General features: G+C 44.3%; 1 protein-coding gene across 40 annotated transcripts in view; it reads right to left on the bottom strand.

The window, feature by feature from the left end:
* Positions 1-8123, bottom strand: part of CAMK2D (calcium/calmodulin dependent protein kinase II delta) — a 159333-nt gene extending 151210 nt beyond the window's left edge. For 17 of the 40 annotated variants that reach the window (XM_087737485.1, XM_087737471.1, XM_087737481.1 and 14 more), the window contains exons 1-3: positions 7925-8119; positions 7349-7627; positions 6390-6484 (exon numbers count right to left, since the gene is read on the bottom strand). In XM_087737485.1, coding sequence (XP_087593611.1) covers positions 6390-6484; positions 7349-7416 — 163 coding nt within the window. In that variant the 5' untranslated portion in view covers positions 7417-7627; positions 7925-8119. Of the gene's footprint in view, positions 1-6389; positions 6485-7348; positions 7628-7924 lie in introns of all 40 variants that reach the window. The other 23 variants (XM_087737463.1, XM_087737486.1, XM_087737473.1 and 20 more) reach the window with 5 other exon arrangements.
* Positions 8124-15092: the final 6969 nt, after the last annotated feature.

Genomic DNA, 15092 nt, shown 5'->3' with positions numbered 1-15092 from the left:
TCTACAATAAAGGTTAAGCGTTTACCACAGTGCTTATTTCCTTGTTTTCGTGTTTGACCAAAAGCTTTCATTTGGAAGTACTGTTTGGACACAAGTAGTAAAACATGAGCAGGGAGAACAACTTCCCTCAGACCGGGAGGAAAAGAAGACATCCATATTTCAGTATCAGAATGGAGATGCAGAAGCCGAGTAAAGGTACTCAGTTCAGATTTTCCCCTGCGTCTCTGGAAGTGGAGCTGTTCACCGGTGCAGTTAAGCCTTTAGCTTGCAGTAAGCGAACAGACAAAATAGAAGCACGCATCGGTGCCGGAATTTGCAACTTCTGACAGAAAACGGCAGGAAAGCGGTAGCCAAGTAAGTCCCCAAGAATCCCTTTGCTGTTAACAATTCAGTGAGAGAGATCTGAAAGGAGAGGGGAGGGGCGCAGGCCAAAGTAGTGGTGATACACTATGAGAAAATGGGAAGCTCCCAAGAGGGACAGATGTATTCGACTGATTTATAATTTTAGGCATGCTTAATAGAGTTCAGACCAAAAAACGTCTCTTATGTACTTCCCCCCACCCCAAGCTTGGTCAAACTGAGATGACAGATGATGCAAACACTTTTTTTAATTCTCCATGCCTCCCCAGGGTTACTTTACATATTGGATTTGGGTCACGTGTCCATTGCAATCAATGGCTACACTTCCAGAAACTTCAACTTTCAGGGTAAGGTGTAAGCACTGCTTTTAGAGTATCACTTCAAATTATGAAGCTACATGTCAAGGACATTTCTCTGAAGCATGTGACAAGAACAGCAGCAGAGTATACTACAATTCCTTCTCCCCCATCCTCCATGTGGAAATAAGTTAAAGCATTCGCTACAATTTTAAATTTTTCAGTACATACCTCCCAGCAAGAACACCGGCAACAAGCTTTGGTAACCAGAGCAATACATGCATCTTCAAGCTCTGATGTAATTTCTTTAAGCTTATGATATAAAATATTAAATATAAAAATATTTGTTTAAGGCCGATATAATTTGTGTATGAGCTATAAAGAGAATCTCCTTTCATACGAGCAACAACAGTCACAATGGAGAGAAAATAAATCTTTTGCAAAGAAAAACAGAAGTGGCATTATCGAAATCATATAATATTTGCTATGGATAATTTAACTATGAGGTGCCAGGAAAATTCATTTCAAATCTAGTTTAAACTGTTACAATAAATTACTACCAACCAACACTCATTACAATGAGTTTCAAAGTCCTCATTCTCACTGGTATTTGAAAACTCTTCAGATTTTTCACTAAAACCAAAACATAACAAAAGCTCCAAATCTTCAAAACAGAACACCTAACCAAAAACCTGTTTGTTTTTTTTTTTAAATAACACTCTACAAGTGCTCTCTACTACTCTCAGCTTTCTAAATGGACTCAATTTTAACAGATAGAACCAGTAGCCTGCTAAATTATGGTAATTTGCAATCGAAACAAATACTTGCAAATAAATATGCAAACATATCCATGTTAAATCACAACATTATGTCAAAATGAGAAGAATGCCACGACTAAGCTGAAGGACGGAAAGAGCACAAACGTTAAAAAAGGGCAACCACATGTTAGAAGGTAAGCCTTCTTCCATACTATGGAAAAATGTTTTTAAAAACATTCTTAGCACATGGAAGAAGACAAACATACTGCTTCTCAACAGATGATTAACCTGAGAAGCAGACTAGAGCAAGATATTGAAGAAAACAGCTAAAATCCCAAGCTTAATTCTTGTCCTCACAAAGACAAAATCTGCTTCACTGGCAACTAAACGCCCTTAAGTACTCTATGCGTGGGAATAATTTAATGTGTACCTAAGAACAGAAATTAGCATTAGAAATATATCTGTTATAATAAATTTAAACAGGTAAATATGTGCTTCAGAGATTAAGATCTTTAGCTAGATTAGGAAGAATTATTTTCTCCTCTTACGGAGTACAGGAAGCCTTAATAGAGCTTGCCTTCCCGTGAAACATCTGGCACTGACTAACACAGGCTACCTGACTAAATGAAACGTTGGTCTAGCGACACAACAAAAATGTTTCTCTCTGTCATGAAAAACTATGCTGAAAAACACTACCCTATATGCTTCACGTTTCATTCGTCTCCCTAATGTATTTTCAAATCACTTTAGGGATCACGAGGTGCCCTACTTGGACAGCTTTAGATGCTGAAATACTGTTCCCACAGCAAGATTACTCCATACCGCCACTAAAATACTGCTCCGAAAGGGTGGGGTTTTCAGCCTCCTCGCCCATCGGAGCTTGTTGCAGGGCAGTGCAATCGCTCTAGTCCCCTCTGGCTATGCCTTGCATCTGCAGTCACAAGCTCACAGGAAATACTCGCTTCTTTGAGGAACAGGAAAATGCGGAAAAAGATTTGGGAAATTTCCTGCTAAGAAGGAAGATAAATAACCAGCAAAGCCTCCAAGGCGTAAAGCTCAAAAGCTCACTGAAGCTAATGGAATGGCTGGTCTCTGAAACCTCACGAGAGCTTTTTCACAAAGACGTGATAACCTCCAGCTGATTCTTACATTGCTCTCAACAACATTATGTATGCCCATAAACAAAGCGGTTTGTATTTCTGCCACAGCAATCTAGGGGCTGGGAGAGGCGTGTCTAGGCAGTATCTGAAAAAGGACCTTAGAAAAGAAAATGGACTGGAACATCATCCTCCTCTCACAGATGCCATCAGATCGCCGTCAAAGGCACAGTGCTTTTGGCCGCTACAGAGAAAATGTCAATATGAGTTACTGGCAAAAATTACACCCAATGAAAACATATTAGTAATTGATCTTTTCAAGTATGATCAGAGAAGCAAACACTTGTCTAATTCTTTTTTTTTTTTTTAAGTCAGAAAACGAGGCCCAAACCTGTTAAGAAAATGGGATCTGTTTATATGACATCAATTTGGATCAAAGCCAGAAGACTCTCAAAAGAGAGGCAAAAGATGTATGGATAATGACAAAAAGAAAAAGACGATTTGTTAATTATTTGGTATTTGGAACAGACAGGGGAAAAGGAAAGTCACCTCACAGAAGTTCACTTTTATCTACGTTGCTTTCAACACAAGAAAAACAACACAAAGAAGCCCAAAACAGCACACTTCAGAAACCGAGTAATAAGAAAATCCCAACGACTTCATCAGATGAAACAATACAGAACCCAGAACCAGCAAACATCCATTCTTCACTTTATTCTTAGTTTTTTTGTGCGCTTGTTCACTGCTGCACTTAATTCTAGAGGGGTATGTTACATACCTTTTTTTTTCCCCTTTTTAAAAATCAGCAGCATAATCAAATCGTGCAAGCTTGTCCAGAACATAACTCTACTGATAGAAAACTAGCTGTTGATTTTCTAATATCAATTTAATACTTAAACTGACTTCGTAAATGCCAAGTCAAAGCTCAGAACTTCTAAGTGCAGCTTAAAAGTACTTTAAGAAGAGCGTATGTTATTCTAATAAGCAAAAGCGTTTTTGCTACACTGAAATAGATTTAAACTGCAAATATTTATTATTACTAAAATCACAAAAACATGGAATTGGAATTACCGCATAAAGTCAAATATTTAAGACCATAATTTCTTTTTAAGTGTTTTTATTACATTTTGGACTACAATCTGTAAATAAGAGCATAGCGGATATAAATAACCAATCATCAACTTAAAAGCACAAAGGTTACCTCTGCTAGCACAGGGGGCGTAGCTCCCTTTCCCCTCCAAATTAAAACCAAAGCCCATGCTTCTGCACACATGCAATTAGTCTGAAATTGCCCTGTACCTATACAAGGAAACAGATGAGAACACACCTTTGCCAGCATCCGTCTGTGACCAGATCAGTTCCTCAGTTTAGAAGGACTACTGAAGTAAGGATTCGGGTAAATCTCCAAGAACATTTATGGCTGACGTGAAGCCAGTTAAATAACTTTTCATTTCAAAGCTACCTTAAGCAAGTTTTATTTAGTCTTGACTCCTACATATTATACATTGAAACTGCTCTCCTTCAATCTTGCAAGCAAAAAGGCCCAAATTCGACATTGTGCTTAAAAGACTTTCAGAGAGCCAGGCACCGTAACAAGGGACACCCATTTCCAAGCCAAGAACCTCTTAACTCTGCTCACAGACGAAGCTGACCCAATGAAAAGTCCTTTAAATTGACATTATAATTGGTGTTTCAAGTAAGAAGTATGAAACACAAAAGTGAACCGCTACCTCATCATAAAGCGGTTCAGATGCAAGCAAAACGAAACTTACGATTTAGATTTGAAAAACAGTATCTTAGTCATTAGCTGCATAGCTATTATCAGCCAGGAGAAAGTATCACAGTTTGAGGCTTTTTAACGTTTAGTTTTTGCACCACAAGTGCAATTAAAGTGCACCTTTCTGCAGTTAAAGAATTGCCTAATAAGAATCTGAAGATTTCTCCAAGAAGCTTGCTCTTCAAAAGCTGTTTAGTCGATTTCAAAGAGCTAAAAAACAAAACAATCACCACAAAAAACAACACAGCAAACAGAAAACCTCAAATATTTCTGGGATCTCAGAAAACAGAGATAGAAAAGCATTCCCTGCATTCACGGACATGGCATCATCGCATGCGTTCTGATAAGAAAGGCTATTTCACGGTCGGGCTTTGAAGTGTAACCCCTTCCTTTACGGGCTCACATGCTAAACCTGCAGAAAAATCTGTGAATTTTGCCTCATTCCATCTTATGAGCAAAATTCTCCCAAATACGCTTCCTCTCGCTAATGGACTACACCAAGGACCGACTTGGTCCTGCATGAACAAAGAAGTACAAAAATGAAACCTGGAAATATAGTGCGTTCCAAACGATGACTTCTAAGGAAGACAGAATTTATTAATTTAGCCTAGCGTGTCAAGATTTATTCCTTCAGACATAAAACCCATGGCACATAAGTAACCTGGTGCTGACCTTGCTACAGCTTCTCATGTTGAAAGGTACTTAGATCTGTGAAATCATACAGAATGGGGTGGTTTATTTTAAGCATCAAGATTCAACAGATCACGTTATTGTGCTAACAAAAGAAAAAAGGAAGATCTGTTCTAAGCAAACTTGTGAAAATATTTTATCTCAAGTATTACTGTTTTCTTAACCTCTCTCCCTTTAAATCCATAACTCTACAGAGGAGTATTTTAAATTTGAGTACGTTTTGAAAAATAAAGAAATCTCACGGTGAGAGTACGAAGACTAAAATTCAGCAAAAGGTAAAAAGTAAATTTTCACACACCTTTCATCAGCTGAAATTAAGAGTATTGACACAATATTGAAAGACCTTTATCAGAGCGCAGGATGTTACCAGAATATGCCGTAATGTCATATGTAACATTTTATGTTTAAATTTAATGAATTAATTCAAACTGCTGTTTACCTGCAGCGATTCCTTTGCGTCAAAAGCACATCAGGCCATAAACAGGTTTACACTCTGACATTGTTTGCTTGTTCACTTCCATGTTCTTTACCACACCACAAATTCATATCAATACACAGACAACGTTAACGGAGAATAATCCGTAATCCCCGACATCCTAGCACAAGCACTCTGGCTCGAACTTAACAAGCAACTGACATACCACCACTAAGGCTTGCTTTTGACAACATTAACCCACAGTATGTGTACATTTACCTCAAATGTATCATAAAAACATATCCAGCCATACTGAAAATGTCTAAGAAACATACGCATCACACAGAAAGTATAAACAAGCTGTACAGCAGGTAGCACTGTGGGGTTGTACCAGTAAAGCAGTTCATCACTTAATCAGAATGACTTGCTTCGCAAATGGTTAGTTCATAAAATGATAATTTTCTTCCTTAACATAATTTTCTTCTCATAACAAAGTTTAGTATGAGGTAGAAGTACAGGCTTTTCATAGTCAGATAGGCCTTGATGTTCATGCTTAAATGCAATGGAAACAGAGAATTCGATAAAGCTATAACATTTAAAATAAAAGCTATAATGGAAACATTATTTCCCAACCTTCCCCAAAAAATCAGCTTGCAAAATGCTTGCAAGCTCATACTCAAAAATTATTTAGATACAAAGATGAAGAGGCTGCATTACGTTAAATTGTTTTAGTATTTGTACATCTTTTCTTGAAGTGCTCTATATCAACCTCAGACCTCCATTCAGTCAATTCATGAAACATTTAACATAGGAAAAAACCAAGCGCCAAGGAAATGAAAAAAAAAAACCCAAACCAAACCAACAAGGAAATAAAAAAAGAAGTATTAAGAAATTTATTAAATCATTTAGCTATTTTTATTATTTTTTTAACGCTTACCACAAGAATGCAAAAAACAGGGAGGAGGCATCATAAAGACTAGGTTAAAATATACCCACCCCTAGCCGAAAGCTTTTTGGTGTTGATAATTTTGGCAGCATACTCTTGTCCTGTGGTGATTTTCATACACCTTCTCACGACGGAGAACGCCCCTCTGCAAACCAAGAAGCGGACAAAGTGTCAGCCCGACTGAAACAGTTCACTGCCATTACCGGTGCGAGGGTTGTAACGGGTTTCAGCGCGAGGTGTGATGTCGGCAGGATTTAAAAAAAAAAAAAAAAAAAAGGATTTTCACAGACTGCCGGCCAATATTGATTTTATTCACCACAACAGTACACTCTGGTCAGAAACGCGGGCACAAGCGGTACGGCCGAAGCCATCCCCGGCTGCCGGCTGGGCGAGGGAGGGCAGGTTTCCCTGCCCGCAGGCCGGCACACACCGCCGGGGCTGTACGGCGGCGGTGGCGGTGGCCCCGGCCCCGTCCCCCGCCGGTGGCACCGGCGCCCCGCCGCGCCGCCAACATGGCGATCGGGGCTGAGAGCCGCCGGCCCCGGCCGCGCGCCGCTTCCCGCCCCGCCGCCGGGGGGCGCCGCTTCCCGCCCCGCGGCACCTCACCGGCCGAGACCCCCCCGCCCGCTACAGCCCCAATAATTAAAAAATAACGAATAACCACACGGCCGCTCCCACACCTCCCGCCTCGGGAGGCCGAGGGCAGCTCCCCGCCGCCCGCCCGGAGCCTCTCACCGCCCCGGGGCCGATCCCCCAGCCCGCAAATCCCGCCGGGGCGGTGGTGGGGGGTGAGGCGGGAGCCGCGGCGCTCCCCCCGGTGACCCTCAGCATCGGTAAGGCGGCCCCCGGTCGCGGCACCCCCGCACCGGGGCTCGGGCACCGAGCCCTCACAGCCAGCGGTGCCTCTCCCCCCGCCCCAGCCCCGGCAACGCCGGTTCCCCAGCCCCGAACCGGCCGCCCCGCTCCGTTCCCCCAACGGCGGGGCGCGCCCGGCGGGTTCCGTCCTTACTTCCCGAGCTCCTCGAAGAGCTGATACTCGTCGGTGAACCGGGTGCAGGTGGTGGTTGAGGCCATCATGAGGACGGGCGGCCGCCGGTACCTCCGGCGGCCAGGGACGGCGAGGCGGTGAGGGCGGAGGGGCTACGAGGCGAGGCTCCGCGCCGGCTTCTTCTTCTTCTCCTCCTCCTCCTCCTCCTCCTCGCCGCCGCCGCCTCCCGTGACGGGGCTGCCTCCGCGCCCTCCTCTCCGCCAGCTGGCGCGCAGGTCTCCGGTCTCCCCTCCCTTCGCCCTTTAGGGAAACAATTAAATATATATATATATGTAAGCGTTTCCCTCTCTCTCTCGAGCCCGCCGGGGGAGGCGGCGCCGAAATGGAAAGCAAAAGCGGGGCTGGGGGCGCGGCGCCGCCGGCCGAGGGGAGCCTCCGCCTCCCTCTCCCCCCCGCCTTCCCTGAGGCGGCTGGCGGCCGGCGGGGCCGCTGCCCCGCCGTCTCCCGGTGCCGTGCCTCCCCCTAGCGACCCCAGCCCGCCGGCCGCCGCCGCCCCGTCGCGGCTTCTCTCCTCCCGCCCTTCGCGGGACGCCGTACCGCGGAGGGGGGGGGACGGGACGGGACGGGACGGGACGGGGCGCTCACAGTGCGGCCGGGGACCCGCGCTGCAGCCGGGGAAGGAGCCCGCCCCGCTCCACAGCGGGAACGGAGGCGCGAGGCGCCTGAGGAAACGGATGCACCTGCGCCCCGCTCCTCGGCGACCGCCTGACGTCACAAACCGCCGGGCCGGGGCCGGGGGGGGGTGTGTGTGTGCGTGTGTGTGTGTGCCCCGCCCCGTGGCGTCACGGCGGCAGGGGGACCGCGCGTGCGCGGGTGGCGGCGGCCGAGCCCGCCGGTTTCCGCGGGAAGGCCCCGACCTCGACCGCCCGGCCCTCAACGGCCACGGCACCGGCGGGCCCCGCTCCTCACCGACCGCCTGCCGTGGCGCGAACACCTCCGTCACGATGACGTATCTCCTTACGCACCACTTAGGTCATACTCCGCGAAGCCGGGATCTGCACATCCCTCGGCTCGTTTCTGTGGCCAGCTCCCCTAAACCATCCGCGGCAGTCGGTCACCCTGGATCCCGCGGGATCCAGCCCGAGAGAGCCAGAGCGGGAGCGGCGAAAGGGGAATGGCTGACTGGAAGTCACCGGAGGCGTCGGCAGCGCGGAGGGACGTCGCGACGTCGACGTCGGCCGCAGCTGCGAGGAGACGCTGGGACGGACGCGCTGCGAAGGCATCGCCGCGCGCACCAAACCCGGCGCCGCCCGGGGATAAGAGCGGTCGTAGATCTGCGGCGGAGAGAGCCGGGAAGGGCTGAGAACGCAACGCAGAGAGCACGGGTGCGGCGATGGAGATAAGATGTCATCGCCAACAGCTGCCTCAGTTCCTTGACCTTGGGCCAATTTCTGTCCCAAATAAGGGCAGGCTTCTCTGTTAAAATAGCGTGCGACCGCATCATCGGAGACCGCGACTGAACACAGAATGAGGGGTTGCCAGGCCGTCCGAGTCGTACTGAAATTCAAGAGAGAATTCTGCAAGATACTTCACATGTGTTCGATTTTGAAGTGTTTGGAATGCGATTGTTGTGGCGTTTCTGAAAGCAACACTAAAAATGCTGTTGAAATAAATAAATTTAAATAAATAAAAGCGTTTATGCGTTGGAATTTTGGGGGGTAACTGAAAAACGTGTGTATGGTTAGATTTGGTTTGTCCATCAGATTTCCTTTTTTAAAATATTTAAAGTAATAGTGGCAGATGAAGAAATGCTAGTTGTTGGAACTAGAACGATTTTCAAAACCAAAACTCGCCGTTTCCCAACTTTGAAATTTTGCCTTTAGAAAGCTTTTCAAATGTGTGTGTGCCACCAGTGCCTTTGTAACTCCACTCTTCTCCCTGGCCTAGGCTTTGCCGATGACTATTTGCTTCGCTTTAGGCAAGTCGCCTCATTTTGCTTTTATTCCTCTCCGATAAACTGAGTGGCGATGAGGTAAGTCATGAGTTAATTTAACATCGGCATCTTTGAACGTTTAAAGCGTTGAGTATGTCAGTCTGCGGTACAACTAGAGCTTCACTATAAAAGGCAGCTGGAGTCTAGGCAGTCTGAAGCATCTAAATCCTTATTTTGATCGGTGAGAAGACGGGCGTACAAAATATATCCACAAAGGTTTCTTTTACTTTAAAGCTCCAGCGTTTCTAGAATCGGGATCCGGATCCGGTTTCTAGAATCGGGATCCGGTTAAAAAACCGCCAACTCTTCCCTAAACTAAGGGGAACACCTGCGCGCGTACGACGCAAACGCGCGAGCCTGCCTACGGGGGCGATTTTCCCTCTGGGTGAGGCAGCGGCACCTCGTACAAATGCATCAAATCCACGGCATAAAGGCGGCAGCGAAGGAACTCTTCGAAACTTGTGAGCAAGTACAAAGCGTTTACTCCCTCGGTTCCTCTCCAGGGAAACGCTGTGTGCAGCAGCGCGAGTACGAAAAGACGAGGATATTTCAATTTAGGCCGGCAAATTGACACTGAAGCAGGAATGAATCTATTCTCAGATCAGCGAAGGGAATGTGCGTTACCAAGTATTCAGAACGGTGGCGTATTTTTTAGTTGCCTCTAACGAAAATATAACATGCGAGTTGTGCATAATTTTGTATATATCTGCATAAATAACGTAATCAGCAGTCCTGGAACCCCAGAGTGGTCTGATGATTGTGAGTATTTACGGGGGCATATCTGCCAGGTTCCTTATCTATATACGCATAGACATTCAAAAATGAAACATATTCCCCTGCCCTATGTCATTTTTTCCTAATAGTATATTCCGACAACAAGCATTTGGCCAAAGTATCTGTTGGTACTGTGCCACAGATTTATTATTTAATAAAAAAATGTTCAGAAGAAATTATTGAAGTCAATTCACTTTCTCTTTTCTTGCTCTTGCTTTTGTGTTTTTGGGTTTTTTTAATGACATTATAAGGATGCATGATCCAAACTGAGATTTAAAAAAAAAAATTCCTTTTGGGTTTTTTCCCATTTCCCAATCTGAAAAAAAAAAAAAAAAAGTCCAAGAAGGGGCCAAGGAGTTCTGACAGAAATACCAAGCATGAGTTTTATTGCAGGAGCTAAGGAAAGAAAATAATTGTTTACAAGATCAGTATCATAGGACTTGGAGAAATTCCATGAGGAGAGATACTAGGGAAGTGATGAATAGCTTGGAAACACTTCAGTTTAGAGGTTTTTTTTTCTTGTTAGAGCAATCATCTCTTAAATGTAGTTCACTCTTGAGCTGGAACAAACCCATAATTTGTAGCCGCCATTTAAACACTCCACGCATTCTCCAAATTCTTCCCGAGTAGACCAAAGCAGCCGGAATGGCAGCCAAGGATCTGGCCCACTAGGTTAACTTCTAAAAGCTGGTTGGAACTTCGGGTTTCTACTAAGGCCACAGAAACAATTAATCCGTGGTTGATCTAGTGGACGCAGAAAGTCAGATCTCAATAATAAACCAAAAAAAAAAGGCTTAGAAACCATCCCCGAGCATGTTTCTCTTCTCCAGAAGTTTTTTTTTAAGAGAGCAGCAAGCAGTTCAAGTCTGTAAGAAACCGAAGAGCTGTTCCTCTAAAGTCCTTGCAGTTTAACAAAATGTTACAGCTCAGTGGAACGAATTATAGATTCAACTTTAGAATCTGAAACAACATTTATTGTGGCAAAGGAAACAGTATTTATTTTAAGAGTTTGCTATTCAGCAAGGTCTTTTCTTCATACGGCTTTATTTTTAAACAGCCAAAGTGAGGGTTTCATTTTATTTCTGATCTTGCAAATATGGATTTTCAATTTGATTATGTTTTGAAGGAGTCAGAGAGCTTTCAAAAGGTCATCCGTGTAGACTTCTCATTACGAGGACTGCTAGGAATATTGCATATTTGGTTCGTGAACAAATGCAACAGCCATTTACAGCAGAGGTCTAGACAGAAAATGGCCTGAAAACCTGAGTAATCTTGGGTTTAGATAAATACTGGCTTTATGACCAGATGGTCTTGAACAGAAATCCTTGGTCCTTCCCAAGGTTGCAGGTATTCTTGTGGCAAAGCACTTATTGCCTTGGGGCAACTGATTGAAAACACCGAAGCAGTTACAGGTACGTCATTGCAGTAAAGCTGAAAACCTGTAATTTGATCAATCGAATATCCCTATCCTGTGGATTTAAAATGTGATACCAATGCCTCCTTAACAGCACATTGAAAGTATCCTTGTTTTTCCACAGAGGCTGGCATTGATGATGCATGACGAACATCCCTGAACGGGCCAAGAAGGTGGCCGTGGGCTTGATCTAACGCGCAACGAGGAGGTGAAGGAAGCTGAGATCTATGAGATAAAGCACCGAAGCTGAACATTGCTGCTAGCACGATCAGCAGGGAGGGCGGCGGGTAGGAGTGCAATGGAAAAGTCAGAGGAGAGATGTCAAACTGGGAACAAAAAAAGGAAGAGAGAGTGCTGTGTGGGAGCGAGAGGAAGGGAGAGGTGTTAGACAGCAGATGGAGGGGGAAAATTAGACGAATGGACCTCTGGCTGATGGAGTTACATGGCTTGCGTAGTGAGAGATGGGAAAAGAGACAGAGAGTAAATGAGTTTTATAATAGGAATGGAGAATCACAGAAACATAACAAATGAAGAGGACAGCGAACAAAGGGAGAAAACTTTTTCTAAGAAAAAGAAGTAAGTAAAAGGAAACTGAAAGAAAGTAAAACAGTTGTTAGGGTCAGAAACAAAAAGAATCCATGTGGAAGTGGATAGAAAAATGAATATCTAAAGACAGCAGGAAAAACGGAGAGAGGTTAATGAATGAAAAGATCAAACAGGTATGCGGAAACAAGGAAAGATGAAAGAACAGGACAGAAAAAGGGTCAACTGTGAGAAAGCACACGGAAGACAATATACAGGTGTGCAGTTCATTGTAAAAATTTGAACTGGAGGCAACAGATTTCAGGTCAGTACTGAATTATCTGTTGCACCATATGTTGTATCTCTTTTTTGTTTTCTCATTGGAGCTGTTGGACTTTGCTAAATAAAGTTTTGGGGGGGCAGAAGCACTGGTGCCATCACCTGGCCGGTGTGCCCGAGACCCACTCGTGGTAGCCTACCATTTCCAAGTGATGACGGTGGTCTAAGGTGTGTCCTAATGTCTTCTGCTGGAGCAGCTCGCTCCCAAACACCTTCTGATGGGTGCTGACTCCAGAAACTGGTGCCAGTCCCAGACGTCCCAGGTCTCCAGTGAGTCGTAAAGAGCCGCGGTGGAGCTGCTGAGCAACCTGACCTAGGACTTGTTTTCTTTTTCAATGGGGAAGCAATCTTGCTCAATCCCTTGCTGCCCTTGTTCCACCATGTGTGCATAAGCACTCAGAGAAGTAGATCCTTGAAGGTTCCCCAAAGAAAATTAATTATTTATCCATTATTTGCACTCCTGGCAAGCACCTTACTACCTGACTATGGCAGTGTGTGTGCTCGCTCTTATTCTCCTGCTGGAGCAGTCTTACGTGGGATTAATTTACTTTTCAGTGAACCAGAAAGATGTTGTCAGAATAACTGATTTGATAGCTCAGTGATTCTGTCACGCTCTTGGTATGCTGGAGACCAAAACTTCTCTCTGGCCTGAAAAAGCATTACTCCTGACAGACTAGAAGGCATTGCTGGCCATTTAACTCCTACCTCTAGAAGCACTACAGGGAGAACTAGATGAAAAATTCATGTGGGTTTTTTTTTAATCTTGGGTGGGCGCAAGGCCAAAAATACAGGCTGAGCAAAACTGACATGTTTTGTTTGCATTGGAAAGGAAACAGAAATGCTCTAATAAGATACAAGTTTCATTTCAGAATTTTAAATAATACATTTTTCTTCTTTTTTCTTTGAAGGTATTTTTAATTAAGAATGTTGCTTGAAAATAAAGCCTGTGAAGAGAGTGATTTCTTTTTAATGCGCTTTAATTTTGGGCTGAGTAATTTTTTATGAATTCCTAGCAAACAAAATATTACATTCTTACAAGTAGCAGAGTCAGCGACACTCCAGGAATTAAACCTTTTGCCGCTGACTTGCGTGGCATGGATTTGAACGATAGATATTATTTAAAAAAAAGATACTTCAAGCTATGAACGAATTAGTCAATGGAGCAAGGACTGGAAGGTGAGAAGGAAGAGCAGAACACAGAAAAGCATGCAGAAGGTTGCTATCTTATGCACTTAATGACCGAATCCATGCCAATGGGATGCCAGATTCAGGAATTCAGTGACAAAGCCAGCAAACACCGCTGCTCTAAGCAATAACATTTCAAATCCTTAGATCTAACTGAGGAAAGACCAGTGATGAATTGAAAGTGTCCAGAATGCTTCAGCAAAGGTATTCTAAACTGTAACATTTAGGAGCATTACTGCATAGTTATAATATATGTTTAAAAAAGGGAACAGAGTATTTCTCCTTCTCAAAATTGAGCCATTGACTGGCTGGATTATTACTGGTTTCATCATCAGTTATATTCATCTGTAGGCAAATCACCCTTCCCATCTAAGTTGAATAAGGACCTACCCCAGTAGCTACTAAAGTTATTGGGATTCTTTTCCTTGTTTTCAGCAGATCACCTTGTGGACGTGGTAATGAGAACAGCTTGGACAAGTTGAGCTGTAAATATTCTTAAGCAGACAGGCTAGCTTACAGTCTGCCAAGACTACTGCTGAACCTCAAAAGTCATTTTGTAGAGGAAGACAGAAAAGATTTTTCCAGACTGCGCACTGGAGCCAGAAGAGCCCCCAGACTGACTTCTGCAAGACCTCACTGGGCTGTAAACTGCTTATCTGTATTTGCTACCTACCACATCCAGGAGCCGATATCCCAAATGTCAATAACTATGTATCGGGGCGCGCGCACACATATGCACAGTTTGGTTGCAGTTAGATGGTACAGTGAGCAACAGATAAGCACAAAAACCAAATTAAATGATCAAAATTTTCCATACAGCAAAAATATCTTTGATGTTCATTTCAAGAATTAATATTGAATGATTCCAAGATGCCATTCAAGTGGTCTGGATTTTCTTCCCCATCAGCTGGCTAACACAGTTTACATTTAATAACTTTAAGACTTTCTTTGTTCAGAGTTGCCAACATTAACAAAAAACCGCTCTGCTCTGAAATATAGATGTGATAAATACAGACATAACTGTTACAAATTTCTCTGAAACTCATCTAGACCCAGACCTCATTAAATTCCTCCCCACTCTCCTTTGTGGAGGAATGGGAAAGAGATCGCCCACGTAGAAGAATCAACCGCAGGTAAGGTGCCAGGGAGGTACCACACGTTGACAAAGCTCCTTCCAAGGAAAGGTAAAGGAAGAGAAACAACAAAACTCACCTGATCAGACCCCAGAAACTCAAGTTACTTTTGGAAAATTGCTCATGAAGTCTTGTCTGTACAAGGGTATGGATCTATTGCTGACAATGCTCATTTCACGTGTGGGAGCAGTTGAACCACTTCAGGGAAACTAGTATTGACAAATATAAGCAGATCGATCATTTAAGTGAGACACAGCTTGATGGTCACTGCAACCTAACTTGCAGAGTTTCGGGAGGCATCAGGCCTCCAAAGCGTGAGCAAAAAGCCCAGCAATGTTGGAGGTGGTGCACTGGAGGAGGTGGCACCTGTGGCAGAAGCTGACGGAGCGGAGAAGGGACGTCCTG

Source organism: Nipponia nippon, unplaced genomic scaffold (genome assembly GCF_047370975.1).
Source record: "Nipponia nippon isolate SJK-2023a ecotype South Korea unplaced genomic scaffold, ASM4737097v1 scaffold_6, whole genome shotgun sequence".
In the NCBI taxonomy this organism is placed as follows: Eukaryota; Metazoa; Chordata; class Aves; order Pelecaniformes; family Threskiornithidae; genus Nipponia; species Nipponia nippon.
Note: the sequence above shows the minus strand (reverse complement) of the source record. Positions and strands in the feature narration are given on the sequence as shown.